At 46.5% G+C, this 20,487-nt stretch overlaps 1 protein-coding gene across 3 annotated transcripts in view; it reads right to left on the minus strand.

Moving 5' to 3' along the window:
• The window catches only part of C23H10orf90 (chromosome 23 C10orf90 homolog), a 251,960-nt gene that overhangs the window by 58,650 nt on the left and 172,823 nt on the right, over nucleotides 1-20,487 (minus strand). For 2 of the 3 annotated variants that reach the window (XM_025273904.3, XM_025273906.3), the window contains exon 4: nucleotides 15,447-16,569. In XM_025273904.3, coding sequence (XP_025129689.3) covers nucleotides 15,447-16,569 — 1,123 coding nt within the window. Of the gene's footprint in view, nucleotides 1-15,446; nucleotides 16,570-16,890; nucleotides 19,835-20,487 lie in introns of those variants that run through there. The other variant, XM_044934950.2, reaches the window with a different exon arrangement.

Consider the following 20,487-nt stretch of genomic DNA (forward strand, 5'->3'; position numbering starts at 1 on the left):
AGTAAGTGCAATGCGGTGTCCTGGATGGGGTCCTGGAACAGAAAAAGGACATTAGTGGAAAAACTGGTGACACCTGAAGAAAGTCTGCAGTTTAGTTAACAACACTGTGGCAATACGAATTGCTGAGTTCAGACCAGCGATTCTCAAAATGCGAGTGATTTTGCTCCCCAGGGAACATTTAGCAATGTCTGGAGACGTTTTTGTTTGTAAACTAGGGAGCGTTTGTAAACTAGCATCTCATGGGCAGAGGCCAGGGACGCTGCTGAATATCCTTCAGTACACGAGATAGCCCTCTGCAACCAAGCATCCTCCAGCCCAAGATGGCGGCAGTGCCAAGGCTGAGCAGCTCTGGCTTAGATAACAAGTCCTGTGATTATAAGGAGAAGCTGCATATACCGCACACACAGGCACTCTTTGTACTATCTTTGGAACTCTCCTGATAACCTAAAATTATTTCAAAATCCAAAGTTTAAAAAGCAATGATAAACATTAAAATGTAAATACAAAAGGATATATTTAACATAAAGATTCAAAAGAAAAAAAGGCTGAAGAAAAAATGACCAAAGAAAACATAGGGGAAATTTACAGAAGAAGAAACACAGATGTGTAACAAACACATGAGAAAGTTTAACATCTCTGTAAAAAAAAAATACAAATTAATATGCATACTAAGTCACTTCAGTCATGTCCAACTCTTTGTGGCCCCATGGACTGTAGCCCCCCCAGGCGCCTCTGTCCATGGGATTCTCCAGACAAGAATACTGGAGTGGGTGGGTTGCCATGCTCTCCTCCAGGGGATCTTCCCGACCCAGGATCAAACCCACATTTCTTACGTCTCCTGCATTGGCAGGAAGGTTCTTTACCACTAGCGCCACCTGAGAAATTAATATATATATATATATATCATAAATATTATTTTTCACTTATCAAAATCACATGAAAGTTTTTGCAATGTTAATACCCAATGCCTGCAGATGTTCAAGGCAGCCACCATTTAGGTATTGATAGTGTAGCTTGATACAACTATTACAGAGTATCATTTGGAAATCAATATTAAAAAGCCTTAGAATTGTGCCTATCCTTTGACCAAGAAATTCTAGGACACTGACTTAAAAAAAATCACATGAAATGCCCACAAAAATTTCTCTACAAGGACATTTATCAACACACTGTTATAAACAGGCAAAAATGAAAACAATCTATTTAACAGGAAGATTTTTCAAAAACTAGCTTAGGTAAATCCTTACAACAGAACCCTTGGCAGCTAAAAATGATTAATAGAGGAATATGTAGGACATGAAAGGGAACTTGACAGTCAATTGCTGAGAAAAAGCAACCTCTAAAATGATGTTTTGTATGAACCTCTGTTAAGAAAAGGAAAGAAAAAAAAAGTCTATTGCATAGATGAGATGATCCAACTAAAATATTAACAGTGATGTTTATTTGAGGGTAATGGTGGTATGGTTGGTTTTTACTTTCCTCCTTTTGCTTATCTACATTTTAATTTTTACAATGGACATGCTTTTTTATGTTTTCTATAAGAGAGGGCAAAAACTTTACAAAAGCAATAGAGTTGAAATATTTGCCTTTTTCTAAGGAGTATTCTCATGTACGGTTTTAGACCTGGAGAGAAACCATGGTGTGACCAGCAGTGCCAACAGCCAAGATAGATCTTGTGGCTGAGAAAATCAGAACAGGCTTTGCCACAACCCATTCAGTTCAGTTCAGTCGCTCAGTCATCTCCAACTCTTTGCAACCCCAGGAACTGCAGCACGCCAGGCCTCCCTGTCCATCACCAACTCCCGGAGTTCACTCAAACTCATGTCCATCAAGTCAGTGATGCCATCCAGCCATCTCATCTTCTGTCATCCCCTTCTCCTCCTGCCCCCAATCCCTCCCAGCATCAGAGTCTTTTCCAATGAGTTAACTCTTCGCATGAGGTAGCCAAAGGACTGGAGTTTCAGCTTTAGCAGCAGTACTTCAATGAACATCCAGGACTTATCTCCTTTAGGATGGACTGGTTGGATCTCCTTGCAGTCCAAGGGACTCTCAACAGTCTTCTCCAACACCACACTTCAAAAGCATCAATTCTTCGGTGCTCAGCTTTCTTCACAGTCCAACTCTCACATCCATACATGACCACTGGAAAAACCATAGCCTTGACTAGATGGACCTTTGTGGGCAAAGTAATGTCTCTGCTTTCAATATGCCATCTAGGTTGGTCATAACTTTCCTTCCAAGGAGTAAGCGTCTTTTAATTTCATGGCTGCAGTCACCATCTGTAGTGATTTTGGAGCCCCCAAAAATAAAATCTGACATTGTTTCCACTGTTTCCCCATCTATTTCCCATGAAGTGATGGGACCAGATGCCATGATCTTAGTTTTCTGAATGTTGAGCTTTAAGCCAACTTTTTCACTCTCTTCTTTCACTTTCCTCAAGAGGCTTTTTAGTTCCTCTTCACTTTCTGCCATAAGGGTGGTGTCATCTGCATATCTGAGGTTATTGAGATTTCTCCCGGGAATCTTGATTCCAGCTTGTGCTTCTTCTAGCCCAGCGTTTCTCATGATGTACTCTGCATATAAGTTAAATAAGCAGGGTGACAATATACAGCCTCGATGTACTCTTTTTCCTATTTGGAACCAGTCTGTTGTTCCATGTCCAGTTCTAACTGTTGCTTCCTGACCTGCATATAGGTTTCTCAAGAGGCAGGTCAGGTGGTCTGGTATTCCTGTGTCTTTCAGAATTTTCCACAGTTTATTGTGATCCACACAGTCAAAGGCTTTGGCATAGTCAATAAAGCAGAAATAGATATTTTTCTGGAACTTTCTTGCTTTGTCGATGACCCAGCGGATGTTGGCAATTTGATCTCTGAGGTCTTGCTCAGCTTTAGCTTCCAAATGCACAGCCCTGTGATGTTCAGTGTATTTTTTGGACCACTTCTCCTAAACTCTGCTGCCCAGGCTCTGACGCTCCACTTTTCACAGCTCCTTTGCTACCATTTCTGAACCGAGGCGGGTCCCTTAGTACATGCACTTATATTTATGCAGGTTTAGGACAGGACGCTGCAGGACCTCAAAGTCATTTGTTCACTCTCTACACAGGCCGTCTAAAGGAAATCACCTAAATATGGTCCATCGATACTCAAAACATGGACAAGCCTCTAGCTTTCATCAGAGTCATTTATCAGTTGAACAGACCCCAAAGGTTTCCTACCACCTATTTCTTGCATTCCCCTGGTTGTTCCCAGGGTGATCTATATCTGGAATGCTTTTCCTTACAGAATGTTGTGACCACATCCTCTTTCTAAGACCATGTCTCAGTTGATTTCCTGCAGACAGCCCAGAGGATAACGAAGCCTGGTGATGATAATGAAGTATACTGAGTTCCCACTGTCCACCACACAGCCCAACGCTCTTCATGTAAATGACCTCATTGAGTTTGCAAGGCCAGAAGCCAACCGAAAGAAACTCAGATGGGTCTCATTCCCAAATTCACGGGGCTTCTGCCAGGTGACCCTATCACTGTTTCTCAATCATGTAGAGAAGGTTGATCTGCAGATTTCTATTTCAAAGAGCAGACCATTATCTGTCAGTTGGCTGTGGGCCTTGGGGCTTCCCAGGTGGCCCTCATGGTAAAGAACCCGCCTGCCAATGCAGGAGACATAAGAGATGTGGTTTGACCCCTGGGTCAGGAAGATCCCCTGGAGGAGGGAATGTCAGCCCATTCCAGCACTCTTGCTTGGAGGATCCCATGGACCGAGGATCCTGGTGGGCTACAGTCCATAGCGTCGAAGAGTTGGACACAACTCAAGTGAGTTAGCATGCACACATGGCCCTTGAATCCTTTTCTCTTAATCTATCTCAGGCAAACCTGAGCAAGTGGCCCATGAGAATGAACATTTCCTAAGCAACATGGGGACACAACCCATTCATATAATTGAGGGGGTTACTCAGAAAGAAGGAAAAATAAAAAAAAAAACCCACAAACCCTTTTTCTCCATAGAGACAGCTAGGGTGGCTGACATGAGCCAACTTTAGAGACCAGATAGACTCTGGGGAACGTTCTGAACGTCAGATTATAGGGAAAATCTCACCAAGCCTTACCAAAGTAATAAATAGAAATAAACCCCTGCCCCAAAAAAACCTTCAAATATTTTTAATATTGTTCATGCATTTTCTATTTTTTTACATTTGACCATCTGAAGGATAATAAAGTTCTTCCTTGGACAAAATTTGATTATTCTTCTAAGTTCTTGGAGAGAGACAATATTTTGAGAATTTTTCCCCTCCATTTTAAAACAAAGCAGGAAGGCTTTCACTTTATGTTCACAACCTACCTCTGGACAGTGAATCTTACATGGCTCGCCACCCTTTCCTGGCCAGAGAGGTTTTGGATATGATCACAGGGAGAGGTGGTTTGAAGAAGAAAAGGCAGCAAGCTTTTAAGTGACCCTGACATCAGCAAGGCTTTGTTGGGTCATTAGAATGGCCTGTCCTCTGCCCAGCACCCAGGTCCTGAGCATGTGTGCACCCAGGTCCTGAGCATGTGCGCTGGGCTCCATGGCTCATTGCTGGGTATGGAGGGCTCAGTGCCATTAACTCGGACTTGGATCCTGACCTCCAGGATAGTACTGTCTAGAAGAAGAAAAATGGCCCCCAAGACACGGCAAATATATGACATTAAAAGGCAACTGAATTCTTGGGAGTTGAGTCCTGGAGAGACAGAACTGGGAAGGTGCCCTGAGGCTACATCACAGTCTGGTGAGCCATGAGGATCGTCAAGCAGGGGGTCCCCAGTACCGGTGGGCTATAGGGAGGCTGGACACAGAGCAGGCCTGGGGTTCTCCACCAAGGATGATTCTGTCATTTCTCCCCAAACCCAATTACATTCTGGAGACATCTGTGCTTGTCACCACTGAGAGGGGGTCTATTGGCATCTCGGGGGTAAGGCTAGGGATGCTGTTAAACATCCTGCAGTGCGCAGACAGCCCCAACAACAGAGAATTATCTGGCCCCAAATGTTGATGCTGCCAAGGAGGAGAGGGGGAAGTCAACACCGGGGTGGCGGGCACTGCATCAGCTATGGTCAAGGTCATGGTGAGAAGCAGGAACCAGGAAGCAAAATGTTCCCTCTTACTAGTGATCATGGAAACACCAGCCCAAATCTCAACAGAGCAGCATTTTTCATTTGGAAATTTGGGATAATTTGCAAATTAATACCTAATCTTGGCCAAGAATGTACAGAAAGGCACTCACCTAGGCTTCTCTTGGCGTCTAAATTGGCATACGTGTCAAGTACCTTAAAAAGGCTGATACTGACTTAGACATTCCATTTCAAGGGTATTTTATTTGAAGGGAAATAACTCAGCACACAGGAAGCCTTATAAGCCCAGTGTTCACATCAGTATTACTCCAAAAAGTGAAAAACGAGTAACTACTTTAAGGACCTACAATGAAGAACTAGTTAAACTACAATATATCCATAAAGCACACCACTGCATAGTCAATGAAAGCTATCTTCGTAAAGTCCTGTTAGTATCAGGAAAAATTTATGATACAGCATTGAGTGGCAGAGACCCAGAGGGAAATTACATATGCAGCAGGATCTCAGCCATTTGTGAGCAAAACACAGACATGCATAGAAAGAGAATGGAAGACAAGACAGCAAAATGTGAAACGTGACTACTTAAGGGTACTGAGCTTTTTATTTCGCTCTTTGTTATTCATAGTTGCCTATAATGTATTATAGTCAGGAAAATAAATCTCCTGGTGCACAGAAATTTCATGAAGATAATAAAGGTTTGAGTGAGGAGAGTGGCTGTGGCCATGGAGAAAAAGGGATGGGCATCAGAGACTTTCCACTTTCCACTTTTCTTTAATGTGGAAGCAAGGAAGAGGGAGGAAGCAAAGCTGACACTAACTCGTAAGCCTGGGAGCCAGGAGGTGAGGGGACCCTTACCAAGAGCAGGAGGAAATCTGAGCAGAAAAGTGGCCACAGTGGTCTGGGACATGCCATCAGAAGGCCATGGAACACAGCCAGAGGTGTAAGCGCCCCCACCCAGGTAGCTGTGCATTCCTGGAAAATGCAGGTAATTGGTGTACCTTTCCTACAAACTTTTAGGGAGGAGCAACTAGATTAAAACCCATGAGGTATCTGGAACAGCGCAGGACACAGAGCAAGACCACAGAAATAAGAGAGGGGCCTTGGTGATTGGTGTACTAGTGTGGAGTTGAAACGGCGGCTCTTGCCAGACCTTTAAACCTCAGCATGCCCAGATCCCTGTTGCCTCCTGTCCTTCTCTTTCCCTAGATGCTCTCAAACACTGCTGTGGCATAAAACATCAACTCTGGGGAGAACATCCCCCAAACCATAACTCTATCCTGGAACATTGTTTTTGCCTCTGGATTCACGGGTCCAGCTTGCAGCTTGCAGTTGCATGTCCCACTGACACCTCAGACATAACCTGCCCTCATGGCACCTGGGGTCTTCTACGCCTCTCCTCACAGTCTCCCCTCTGCATAACAAGCTTCTCCCCTGTTATTCAACATATATGAAGAACTCTTAAAATTTAACTGTTAGAAAGCAAACAACTCAAATACAAAAAGACCGAAACTTTTTATAGACACATCACCAAAGAAGACACAAAGATGGAAAATAAGCATATGAAGAGATGCTCATCGTATATTACCAGGGAATTGCAGATGAAAACAACAAGAAGATGCACTACTCAACTGTTAGAACACTCACAATCCAGAACACTGGCCACCAGATGCTGGCAAGGATACAGAGTCACCAGAACTCTCCTTCATTACTGGTGAGAATTCAAAATGGTGCAGCCACTTTGGAAGACAGTTTGGCAGGTTCTTACAAAACCAGACATACTCTTACCATATGATCTGGCAATCATATTTCTTGGTATTTCCCAAAGGAGTTGAAAACTTACGTCTACACAAAAAACTACACATGGATGTTTATAGCAGCTTCATTCATAACTGCCAAAAACTTGGAAGCAATCAAGATATCCTTGTTTAGGTCAATAGATTAATAAAATGTGGTCCATCCAGACAATGGAATATTATTCATGTTTCAAATGAAATGAGCTTTCACACAATGGAAAGACATGGAGGGGTTTTAAATGCCTATTAGTAAGTGAAAGGAGCCAGTGTGAAAAGACTGCATATAGTAGGATTCCAAGTATATGACATTTTGGAAAGGGCAAAATTATGGAGTCAGTAAAAGGATCAGTGGTTGCCAGAGTTTGGGTGGGGAAGGATGAATACAGGGAACACAGAGGATTTTGGGGGGGGCAGTGAGACTATTCTATATGATCCATGTCATTATACATTTTTTTCCAAACTCATCGGAGGTCCACACCAGGAGTGAACCCTAATAAAAGCTATGGACTTTGGGTGGCAATGATGCCACCCAATGTAGGTTCATCAGTTGTAGCAAATACATCACTCTGCTGGTGGATGTTGAGAGCAGGGGAGGCTGTGAATGGTGGGGGGGAGGGTATCTCTGTACCTTCCCCTCAATTTGGCTGTGAACCCAGAACTGCTCGAAAACACAGTCTTTTTCAAAAGCCCCCAAATCTCCCAGTGCTCAAGCCGGGAAGTCAGATGTCATCCTTGCCACTCCCATCCCCCTTCTGACCTCATCAATACTCAAGGCTTGTGAATTCCACCATCAGACTCTTTCCCCAGCCTCCAGCCTCCCATACGACTCTCGTCTACTCCACGGCAATGACCTTACCTCCTTTATCCCTCACCTTCTGAAAAGTAAAGGTGATTGTCTTAAAGCATGCACCATATCACTACATCTCACTGATGTTAGGATAAAATTGTCAATCCTTATTCCGGTCTCAAAGCCCTGACCTGAACCATTTCACGAGCTTCCTCCTTCAGCCTCAAGCTTCAGCCTCGTGGTCCTGCTTGCTATGCTACAGACACACTGGCCTTCTCAGCATCTCAAAGATGCCAAGCTCATCTCTGCCTAGAAACATCCTCACATGCCGCTCCCTCATGTATGTGCTTCTCAAGAATCACATACAGGGACTTCCCTGGTAGTCCAAGGGTTAAGACTTTGCCTTCCAATGCAAGGGGTGAGGGTTTGATCCCTGGTCAGGGAGACAAGGTCCCATATACCAGAAAACCAAAACTTGAAACAAGCAATATTGGAACAAATTCAATGAAGTCTTTAAAAATGATCCACATCAAAAATCTTTATAAAAAAAAAAAAGAACCACAGACACACACTCCTGCATATAAAATAGGTAACCACCAAGGACCTCCTGTAGAGCACAGGGAACTCTACTCAATACTCTGTAATAAACAATATGGGAAAGCCATCTAAAAAGGGAAGAAAGAATGTGTACATATAACCGAATCACTTTGCCGTACACCTGAAGCTACACAACACTGCAAATCAACAATTCTCCAATAAAATTGTAAAAATAAAAAAGTCCCTTCCTCAGAAAGATCATCTTGGTAAGTCCCCTCTTCTAAACGAAACCTTCCTTGCTACTCTCTCACGGTCCTCTCCTCACCGACCACAGTCTATGATGGCATACATATTTAGGGCTATCGTTGGATGTCTGTGTCCCCACCAGAGTGTAACCTGTGTGGTGAGCTGACTATGTCTGGATTTCCTGTCCACTCTGTGGAATGGAAGGCTTGCCCATGGTCCCCACGGGAGTGAGGGAAGGTTGTCTAGACAGGGGTCTGGCCTGGCACCGCCAGGAGGTGCCAGGGCTGGACACACATCCCAGTTACTTATCAAGAACAGGGGGGTGGCACGCAAGTACCTGATTTTGCTGCTGATGTGTAAAGAGACAGGAGAGCCGCGTACCAAGGATGAGCCTCAGCGGGGACCTACCTCTGGGGAAGGGGAGGAAAGAACCAGAGGAAGCCAGACAGGGATGGGTGAGAGAGGCAGAGGAGACCCCAGAGTAAGCGAGGTCACCAGGAGAGAGCTTTGCCCTTTGACCCCGAGTATCTCTCCAACCTGACAACCAGACGTGTCTGAACAGCTACTGTGTCAGAAAACCAGAGCCAGGAGAATGCACAAGTTCACGTCCTAGGAGAGGAGAGCTCAAGGGAGAGCTGGTCTGTGTCTCTGGTTTCACAGATAAAGACATGGAGACTATGGGGGGAGGAGACCTGCCCACAGTCACCCGGAGCATGCCCTTGAGAGGGGCTGGCGCACCTTTTCTGTAAAGACGCAGTGGTAAATACCGCAAGCTTTGTGGGTCAGCCTCTGTCCCAGCTACCCAACACCACGGGGCAGTGCAACGCAGCCACAGAACAGAGTGTGGAGGGGCAGCCATGGCTGTGTCCCAGTGGCGCTGGATAAGACCCCCCTGTACAGCAAGGGGATCAAACCAGTCCCTCTTAAAGGAAATCAGCCCTGAATACTTGTTGGAAGGGCTGATGCTGAAGCTCCAATACTTTGGCCACCTGATGTGAAGAGATGACTCGTTGGAAAAGACTCTGATACTGAGAAAGGTTGAACGCAAAAGGAGAAGGGAGGGGCGGCAGAGGATGAGATGGTTAGACAGCATCTCGGACTCAAAGGACATGAATCTGAGCAAAGTCCGGGAGATAGGGAAGGACAGAGAAGTCTGGCGTGCTGCAGTCCTTGGCGTGCAAAGAGTCGGACACGACTCAGCGACTGAGCAACGAAGTTCGAAGTTCGAGTGAAACTTGATTCAGAAGGACCGGCGAGGGCTGATTCAGCCCCGGGGCTGAGGCTTACTCGTCCTGCTCTCAGCTGTTGCTACACACCAGGGGGCCCGTTTCATTGTCGTTTTGTCAGCGGATTCCAAGGCTCCCTAGCTGCTCTTGCTATGAATGATAACACAAAACGCAAAATCTCATCCTTCTCAAGTCTCCTCTTGCTGCTTCCCAGCAAGCAGGCACCGTCCTAAGATCGCGCGCACGCAGTCCTCGGCCACGCCCCCACGGCAGGAGGGCGTGCGGTCCCCGTGTGAGTGCTGGCCAGGCGCTGGCAGTGGGGAGCAAGGCTCGCCCTCTGGTTGAGAAGCTCTGAGAGGCGAGGAGCCTCAGGACTCTGCAGACGGTTAGACGCATCCTGCGGCACTTCCGGCCACTGAGGGCACTGCCCTCCCATCCCGTCCTTGGCAAAACAGCCCCTGAATCTGACCGCCTCTCAGCAGCCCTGCCACCCTGTGCCCAAGCCACTGCCCTCAGCCCACTGTTCAGTATAGGTTTGTTGAGTGAATGTCAGTAGTAGGACCAGTTAGGAAGAGTGAGAGCTTTCCCAAATGGACACTACACCCCAAGAAAACATTCCAAGAAAGGTTTTGGAAAAATCAGCATCAGTGAAGAGAGAAATAGGGCTTTCCTAAGCAAAGGGAACAGCAGGGAGAAGGCAGAGAGGGCAAAATGAGAAGCAAGTGCCTCTGGGGAGTGGGGCAGTGAAGAGTGGATCTGCTAGAGTAACCCAAAGGGCTTAGGTTTCTTGGAGATCCTATAAAAAAACAACCAAAAAAAAAGAAAAGAAAAGAAAAGAAAACAACAAAGAAACAAAGAAAAACCCAAACAAAAATGGTCCAGGGTGGGAAAGAAGGATTTCTTCAAACAGGTGCTAAGATCCATACCCCCACTCCCCCACCCTCACTGCCCCAGGTCCAGTCCTGAAAGATCCTCGACTTGTTTTAGAGAATTATGAGGCCAGAGAGAGGAGAGAATGATTAAACTTCAGACAGACCAGCTGGGATGCACTCAGATCCTCTCCTCTGGGATGAAGGATGTAGTCCCCCACTGCTGCTGGGGTCCTGCAAGAAGACAGTTCTCATAAGTTCAGCGTAAGTATGGCAAACTTAGGCTCGCCAAAGGTCACATCCCCTTCCCAGGACTGATACCCTGTCCCCTTGCCCCCAGAGTAACTGAAACGCCACCGCAAGTTCAGAGCCCTCTGAGGCTTTCATTCTGACTGTATCACAGAACATTCATATTCTAAGCCCGTCAACACCCCCATCCATGAGTGCCACTCCAAGAGCATCTAGCAATAAATGCCCAGTCATGACCATCTCAGAGAGAGCCGGATTTCCACAGACTCCAACATGGAATAATGGCCAATAGGGCAAACTTTGTCTTGGAGAATAGACAATAAGGAGCAGGCAATATAGCTGGCAAGTCAAATCTGGCCCACTGCTAGCTCTTGTCAATAAAGTTTTATTGGAACAGAGCCATGTTTATTTATTTACACGTTGTCTGCGGCTGCTTTCATCCTACGATGGCAGAGCTGAGTAGTTGCTATGGAGACCACATGACCCGCAAAGCCTATACTTAATTGCTACCTGGCCCTTTCCAAAAAGAAAAAAAATGCTTGCCAACCCCAGGTCTAGATCATTTAAGAAAAAAGTAAAACAAGGGTTCCTCCTCAAATGTCTTCTGGCATTTCTAGCAAGAAGTCTTCATGGGCTTGAGAGCTGAGTGTGATGCAGGCTTCTCTGGTAGACCTGGCATGTATACACACGGTGTCATGTAGCTTCCCGTTGAATGGTGGAAGTGGTTTCTTCATGAAATAAACCTCACTGCTACAAATGCATTAGATCACCGCGTCAGAACACCAGTAAACACAGCTATCCTTCCGTGACCTGGAAGGGGTTCCTCCCTCTCCAGTCACTCCCAGCTTTGTCCACTAGTGACTGCAGGTCACAGAAGGGATGCTGTGTTTCTTAGTCTTCTGACTAAATGCAAACTGAGGACTTCTCAGACCAACGCCACCATAGACATTCTAGGACGGCGCCATCTACCTAGAACATCGGTATCCACCTAGAACACGCCATCATGTTGGCAGACAGTGTCCATTCAACAGGGTCTTCTCCACAAGCATTTGAAATAGAACCAGGTGGTTCTGGCTCATCTACTTGGGTGTCTCGGGAACAGCAGAAAGCTTCAGATCTAGACCACAGATGGGAAATGAAACTGGCAATAAGTAATGTATGGAACTCAATACTGGCTTAGGCATGCAACACCCGGTGAGGAGAGAAACATCCAGGTCAACCCGGAAGTCCCGCAGAACACCAGGAGAACAGATCTCAGGCTAGGAAACATGTCTGAGCCAGTAAGTTTTAATTGTGTCAATGGCATGGCTTGTTACATTTAGCTAGAAATTAACTGTGCTGCTTATTTCTAACAGATTCTACCAGGGTAACTGGGCACCAAATGCTGGTCTTATTTATACACCCAGGAGCAGTGTTTGAGCATCACCTTGGACACTGGTAATGGACATGGGGCCACCATTGAGAGAGTCCCCACCTTCGTAACTTGATCTATTCTGTGCTCTCACTGAGGATGGCACAGCCGGAGCCAAACACACAGGACTGAGCTCAGCTCTGGCACCACCTGGCCAGGTGGGTTTGGGCAAGTCATTTAACCTTCAAGGCTTGTCTGTCTTTTCTGCAAAATAGGAATGATGATATTCTCTTTATAGAAGGATTTGAATGGTTCAAAGTAATGAATACAATGCACGTAGCCCAGGGCTTAGCCTCTAGGATTTCCACAGTGTGTGTTGTAGGTATTGAAAGGATGGTGATGGTGGGGTGGTGGTGATGGTGAAATTCTTCCCTACCAGTAGATGCCGGGATTTGTTGAATGCCCACCTACCAGGTGCCAGCAGGATGCTTCTAACAGTGGAGAAGTAACAGACTTACAGGACCTGAGGAAATGAACAAAGAGGGAACCCGTTCCCAAGCCCTCAGCCTCTGAAAAGAGAACAAGTGCCCCCTGGGTCTGTTAAAAAGGCGTGTCCTGGCAGACACAGCCAATCTGCATTGCACAAAGCGCTTGATAGCATCTCATTTTCTCTAATCTTAGTAATCTTTCTGGGTGTGTGTCCTGGAGGCTCTTTCAAGAATACAATTTATAGGACTGTCTGTCTGATGACCTAATAACTAGAGCTGAAATTGCTTTGCCTCCATTTGTGCAGAATCTCCAGGGCTGCACCTACCTTGCAGCAGAATGCTAGTCGGCTAGTGAGTATGCTGCTTATTTGATATTTTGGAATCCTTCCGATACAAAGAATCAGATTCCTCTGATGAACCACAAGTGAACCATACTTCACCTATGAAGTACGAAGCCCGCTAATAGCATGTGTAGCCACAGGAGGCTGTCAAGAACGCCGCAGAGAAGATTCCAGTTTCAAGTGAAAAAAACACAAACAGTTCCCTCGCGTTTTAATGAGCATCACCACTGCTGGCAAGTACTCGCATTAAGGTTAAAAAGCTTTGTCAAGACTGAAGGTCAGAGAGCTCACCCTTGCAGCCTTGCGTTGACTGTGCTGGGACAGACTGTGGTAGTTAGAGTCCGTGATGAGCTGTGCTTATGCATTTCAGGCAAGAATCCTATCACGGGGACAAGAAGTGTTTTCTTGTCACTGGGAAGAAATGCATCCCATTGCAAATGAGTTTCTGAGGGAGAGAGCACAGCATTACGGGGATATGTGTTTGTGTATGTGCAAGCGCATGCGCGCGTGTGTGTGTGTGTGTGTGTGCGCATTTATATTTATACACATGAACACATGTGTCCCAGTGAGCCCAAGGTTCTATAACTTTGAACTTCATGACTGAGGGCCCAGAGTCACATGGAACCTCTTTCCCGTACAGATTTCATCTCAAAAAGAGCAGAATTTGTTAAAGCTTAAGGGAAACTTCAAGAATACCAAATCTAACCCCTTCTGTAGATACCCAGATGAGGAAACAGGCTTTAAGAGTTAGTGTGGCTTCTCCATGTTCCATGTGCTGCAAAATAATAGATGAGCAACTCTAAGAAAGTGATCTGGCCTCCATGAGCTTCTCCTTCCTCAAATGGTAGAGCAGGGCCAGGTGGTTTAGAGCCTTTCAAATGCTCCACACCTGCCTCATTGGGATTAGAGCTACTCTGAGGGAGGTCAGCTCAGGGGAGGTAAAAATTAACTCATACTTTTTGCTTAAGAAAGCCAGCTACAGGAGCAGTGATCTCACAGAGTCACAAGCAAAAACCTTCTCTGTGCCAAAGTCAAGAATAGGATGGGGGGATTTTCTTTGTTCCTGCTCCTCTGAGATAAATGTTTGAGTCCTGGCTCTAGTGATTTTTAAGACTCTTTTGTTGAAAGTGCTGTAAATCTAAATTATGATTTCATACCATGAGACACTGCACAGAGACTGGGGTATGCTTCAACAGGGAAGCGTGCAATGGTACAGGCCATATATTTGCAGAATCTTCATCAACAGGGAAGAAGAAATGGCTGGCTTGAGAAATGTCTTTTAAAAACCAAAGTGAGGCCCAGCTTTGCAGCACTGATGGCCGCTTACGTTTTCCTGGTCGCAATAAGTCTGCCAGGCTCCGAGGCATTCAACAGTCTCATCAGTTCCGAAAGCCATGTCAAATTGCCTTAAAATTCTCTGAGCATTCAATATATATACACTTGTTAAAATTAATTACATCATTTAACATTTCTACACACATTATAGCTTTAAAATGTTTTACAGTCATTTTTATTAATTAATAAAGCTTTTAATGGGTAAAAATTGTACCATAAAATTATGTATATGCTGCATGTGCATTTTACTCAATTTTACTACTATTATCTTTAAATATTTCCCCCAAGTGGTAAGTCACTAATTCATAAACCAGAGTTTCTCACAGAAGTATACACGGGGAAGGAAAGAAATCTGACCTCTGATTAAGGCCCCCTCCACCTCCATCTCCAATCTCCCTAGAAAGGTGACGGGTACCCAAAACAGCTGACCCTGGGAACTCTGCCTGGCCCTGGGCAATGGCAGAGAGGCAAACATCCTGGCCAGTTTGCCCTCAGAAAATGTAACTAAGGGGACAGAAAACTGCTGCGTTTGCTGTTTGGTATGGAGGGTCCCCATTTTGCCTCTTTTTGAAAACACCCGTAATTGCTATCCACACTCACATACAGACACTCACACTCTCACATATATACTCCATGATGGAGCCTTGTGGCCCAGGTTTCTAAGGCCAAACCATCAACATCAATGACCCAATTGAAAAGTAAACAGCACAGAAGCCTGGACACTTCCAGACATGCAGATGTTCAGAGCAGAGAGACAAGACATCCGGGAGTAGATGGCCCTTGGTTCTTCTCATCCTACCCTGGAACAAGGGCCTAAATGAACTTCACTTGGGGCGAGTTTCCTACTCATTACATATGGTCTGGAGCTACTGATGGCAACAAGTTTATGGGAAGACCTTTCATAATTTACAGAAGCATTGTCTAAGAACATCTATCCAATCAGACATCGATATGGAGCTACGGTCAGCTCTGAGTGGGACAGATGAAGCCACTACTGAGAACTGCTTCTTGGAGTAACTGACCTAGAAGAAACTCACTAAGCACCTTGGCAATTACACCAATTACCTGAAGCGGGGAGGGGTCTGCCCTTGGTGGCAGGGAGGATGGGAGCGTCACCCACCTGCTGTGTAACTCCAGCCTGGGATGTGAATGGACAGTTGGTTGGCCTGATTGTGACCACGGGTGGGCCAACGAGTCACCTGGTCCTCCTTCCGTTTTCTCATGGTGATCTGGTTAGTTCCCGCCTCTGCATTTTCCAAAGGAGGAGAGCCTCTCCAAGGACACCTGCCAGCCTCCAAATTCCCGAAATCCATCTGCCCCAACGATGGGTTTTCCTTCAAGAAACTTCCTTGCAAACCCAGGTTCCAGCGTGGGCCAAGGAGGTCCTGGTCTCCCTCCCGGAGCTCGGGCTTCAGGGCTCCGCTTCCAGGCTCTCGGTTCTCTGTGTCATCTACTCCATCTGGTGTCAGCCTGTGTGAACTGCAGCTCAGGTTGAGGGACAGGACGGATCTGTGCATCTTAGGGCCAGCAAGCTGAGGTGGCTCCACAGGGACCGAGACGGACCTGTCCAGATAGTAGATGGGATTGGGACACGACTGGGACACCCTGAGATGGACACACGAGCTGAACACCAGTGGGCTCTTTCCTGCCCGTGACCGCGAGGTGCCTGGAGAAAACTGATCCTCCCTGTGGTCCACGTTGGTGATCCAGTACCCATGTCCCTCACATAGCTGTGCATGGGCCTTGGGGACCTTCAACCCCATCACACAGCTGTTTCTGGAGAACTCTGTGCAGGTGAAAGGTCCATGGTGCTGAGTTGGATCAGCACCGCCAGCCAGAGCAGAGGGGTCCCCAAGCAGAGCATCCCGGGACCTGCACTTGACACAGAGTGGGTCCCCAAGAGCCTCCCACACCAGGGTGCTAGCAGGGGGACCCACACGCCTGGCTGTGATGGTGATGGATGCAAAGCCCTTCTGGGAACCACTGCACGGCTTCTCCTCCTTGGGCGGTGGCTTGGTCTCGAGTCCTGGCTCCCCCACCGGGGTCTGAACTCCCAGTCCTCCAGGAAGGAACTCGAAGGCCCTGTTAATGGTGACCCTGCTGCGATTAGCCAGAGACGGCTTCATGGGATGTGCACACGGCACAGGCAGCGCGGCCCCATTTTCTTTTGATTTATTCTCATCAATCAGCTGTGAAATGACTATGGATGAAATCATTTTTGTATTCTGAGATGCCAGAGTCCCCTGCAAATGGAAAAAGATGGCAATTATTCAAGCAGCTTGTTGTAATGCAGGCAGATAACTCTTTCAAGGGCCAAAAGGATGCTGGAGAGTGTCCTTCCTAACACTCAAGTGTTTCTCACCCAAGGCCGTTCATCACACACCTGACACCCACCACCTCTGAGCATCCGAAGGGCAGGAAACCGTGTCTGCTTGTGAAATGATTAGACATTCTGGAAAAATATCTCTGACTGGGGAGTTGGTTTTGCCCTGCTGGTGTCTATACTGAGTTAATTTAATGGTGTTTGTGTTGATGGGGATAATCAGATTTCAGCAATCACCTACAGGCTCACAGCTTCACAGAAGAGGGAAGATGCCTTCTGGAGGACGGCTGGGACTTGGGGGCACAGGTGTGCGTGGGGGGTGAGTCCAGGCTCCTCCATGGGATCAGCACACGCGATTCCAAACAGCACCCCCACTCCTGACCTCAGCCCCCGACTCCCCAACAGAGTCCCCCATCTCTGCTGGTCTAGACTGGAACTCAGTCACTCGCCCAGGTTCGGCATCACAGGATCAAGGTCCAGAAACCAAAATGAACGGAAATCAAACGCCCAGGCTTGACAACTGCCCAGACTAACACAGTAACGACAGCACATAACAGAATGGGATGGGGGTGGGGGGTTGGGCCAAAACAGATGCAGTTTTATGGCGTTTCAGTGCCCAGGTACTTGAACACGAGTTCTTGTCCAGGATAACGATCAAGGGGCTGCATGCTTCCTAATCAGCAGATCTACGTCCTGAACAGTCAATCACCAGTGTGTCCAAGCACTGTGCTGTGATCTTTAATAAAGCATCTACCCAGGTCGAGACCAGGAAGAAGACTGCCCTCATTTTGATTTTATCACACGTGTGCCTGAAGTACTGCAGAAAACCATACGGAAGACTGCGCGCGTCCAGCACCGGGGGATGCTCGCGGGGTTCTGAGCCTCTGTGTTGACTTTTCCAGGCACTTTAGATGAACCCTTGCATACACTGCAAGGCACCCAAAATAACCCAGGGACCTGCTCGCCCCACGCTGCCTGCAGGATCTTCACTTTGGGGGCCTGAAGGCGTAACTGTGCTCAGCACTGACCGCAGCAGCTTGTGAACGGCCAAGACCCGAGGATCACCTGGAATGTTACACTTGCAGGTTTCCCAGGCCCCAAATCTGCGGGTCTGTGGGTGGGGCGCAGGCATCTGCATTTTAGCCAACGTTCCTGGCAGCCTGATGCAGGTGACGCAGGGAGCTCATGGAAAACCGTGGACTGAGCCGTGGGGTGGCTGGTCTTTCCAAATAGGGGAGGGCCTGTGTTTGATGAGAGCAGATTATTCTCTTCTCCTAAGATGGGATAAGAAAGTGCAGTGGCTTTTTCTTTAGAGCAGGATTCACATTCATTCACTTAGCTACTGGAATGCTCTCCTCCAGCTGGACTTTTGATTGGAGGACCCGTGCATGAGGTCTTAACACCCAAGACTCCTTGCATCCTTGCTATTAGACATGGGAAGAGGGACAGTTTGTCTTTCTTGGTTTTTCCTTTGTTTTCTTATTTTCATGGCAATCTCCATCAGCTCACGGGTGTTAACATTTGAAAGATACATGTTAACACTGTAAATCAACTACACTCCAATATAAAATAAAAATGAAAAGTAAAGATATGTGGCAAGTTGCAAATTCAAAAGATGACAAGAGTTAGGTGAATAAGAAGAAATGGAGAGGAGCGTGATCTTGAAAATCATCCTTTAAAAAAATCAAAACGCTGGACTTCCCTGTCGAACCAGTGGTCAAGACTCCATTCTTCCACTGAAGGGGGTCAGGGTTTGATCTCTGGTTGAGGAGCAAAGATCCCACATGCCATGTGACGAGGCCAAGAAAATATAAAAGAACAAAACAAAGTAAAAGAACCAGAACTAGCCTTCCAAGAGAAAAATAAATATCCATGGCGGAAACAGGGTAGCTCCGGGTAGTCCAGTGGTTAAGCCTCCACATGCCCACTGCAGGGGGAACAGGACTGACCCCTGGTTGGAGAACTAGGATCTCAAATGCTGCGCAGCACAGCCAATGATAATAATAAACATCATGGCTACCTTTCTCCAGATGGCCAGTGCGAGCCAGGCTCTGCTTGAACCTCTTCTCTGAAGCATGGGATCCTCTTCAGTGGTTTTCAGTCCAGGATACACAGAATCACCTGGGTGCTTATAAAACCCCCAGTGCTCAGGCCTCTTCTCCAACAATTTAGAATCCTTGGGGTTGGAGCCCAGGCGTTGATGCTTTTTTATTTGTTTATTTTAAATTAATTTATTTATTACAATTGGAGGCTAATTATTTTACAATATTGTGGTGGGTTTTGCTATACATTGACATAAATCAGCCACAGGTATACATGTGTCCCTCCCCCATCTCGAACCTCTTTAAAGCTTCCAGTTGATTGCAGGGCCAGCAATGCAGAGAGCCACTGGGATGCTCGAGACCCCTCCCTCCCCATCCACTGACCCTGCATGCAGCACATCCCAGGGCTGTTGTTAACTCACAAGAAAACCGAAGTTCACCTGGTGTACACCCCAGGTCACTTGACTTGAATATCATTGCTCCCATTTTAGTAAAATTTCATTCTGATAATAATTGCTCCCATGCAATCTACAAAGTGCTTAATCACACCCAGGAGGAATTCCTTTGACACTGGTCTTCCAAGAGCAAAACAAATATCCATGTTGGAAACAGGGCAGCGCTGGTCTTGGAGTGCAAGTCTCCCCAAGTTTGGGCCAGTGAGCACCTGCAGAGAGAACACCTGGGATTTAAATCTGTGTCTTATGCAGATTTCTGAACCCCTCCCTCCAGAGACCTAAGGTGAGTCAGGATCTCAGGGGATAATGCTCAGAAGTTGTATTTTTAAGCATCTGCCAGGTGAGTCTTCTGCATAGTAAGATAGAGAGGATGCTGGGCCAGGGGCTTCCAGACTGGCCACAGGACCGTGGAGGCAGCCTTGGTTTCCACAGCTATAGAGCCAGGGGACAAACAGGGTAATTATCGTGGAGAAGCCAGGCTGCCTCGTACTGTGGCCCCCAGCATTAAAAGGGGACTCCATCCTTTAGGCTCAAGATCACATGAGAGCCTTGGCCTTGATATAAACAAGGGGTGTCAGAAACGAGGGGTGTGTTTCTAGGAGTGGGTGAAGGCCATCTCACCTGGAACAAGGGCAGACCAGAAAACGACTCTCGTTGCATCAAGCCGGCTACTCGCCTGAGCTGAGTCGGAGAGCCCACACTAAACGGACACCTCAGGGCTGTGGGTTTACAGAAGGAGGTCCTAGAGGCCCAGAGGATGGGCCAGCGAGTCAACCACCGTTTCATTACTTTGGGGCTGCAAGTGCTACTGTGACTTTATCCCATTAGATGCAAACAGATAAGGGAAGTCTCACATGAATGCTGTGAATCTGAACTCATTTCTGAAGCTCCATCATCAATCCAGATGTCAGAGTGACCCTGTTCTAGGGAGGTCAATGCTGACGGAAGCCCAGTGTCAAAGGAAAATCCATTTGCCTTCACTGCCTCATACGGGAGTTGTGGAGATCAAAACCAAGGATGGACGTGAAAGTACCTCCCAAGACATGAACAGTCTATGTAACTCCAGGGTATAACTTGTCTTGTGAGTTAGTAGAAATTAGTGGATATCTGATGCAAGCAAACCTATGGAGGCATGAGGGGGTATTTATATCGAAACTGTGCATATTTTACTGGAATTTATAATGAATGCATTTGAGGTTGACTTGCATCAATGGAAACAACCCATTACATACCTAATACATTGAAATTTTGTTAATATGACTGTAGAATAAATGTAATTATTTTAAATGCAAATTCTGTTATTCATAACATAGAGTCGTAGTCAAACCATTTACAGTAAAT

This window comes from Bubalus bubalis, chromosome 23 (genome assembly GCF_019923935.1).
Source record: "Bubalus bubalis isolate 160015118507 breed Murrah chromosome 23, NDDB_SH_1, whole genome shotgun sequence".
Classification (NCBI taxonomy): domain Eukaryota; kingdom Metazoa; phylum Chordata; class Mammalia; order Artiodactyla; family Bovidae; genus Bubalus; species Bubalus bubalis.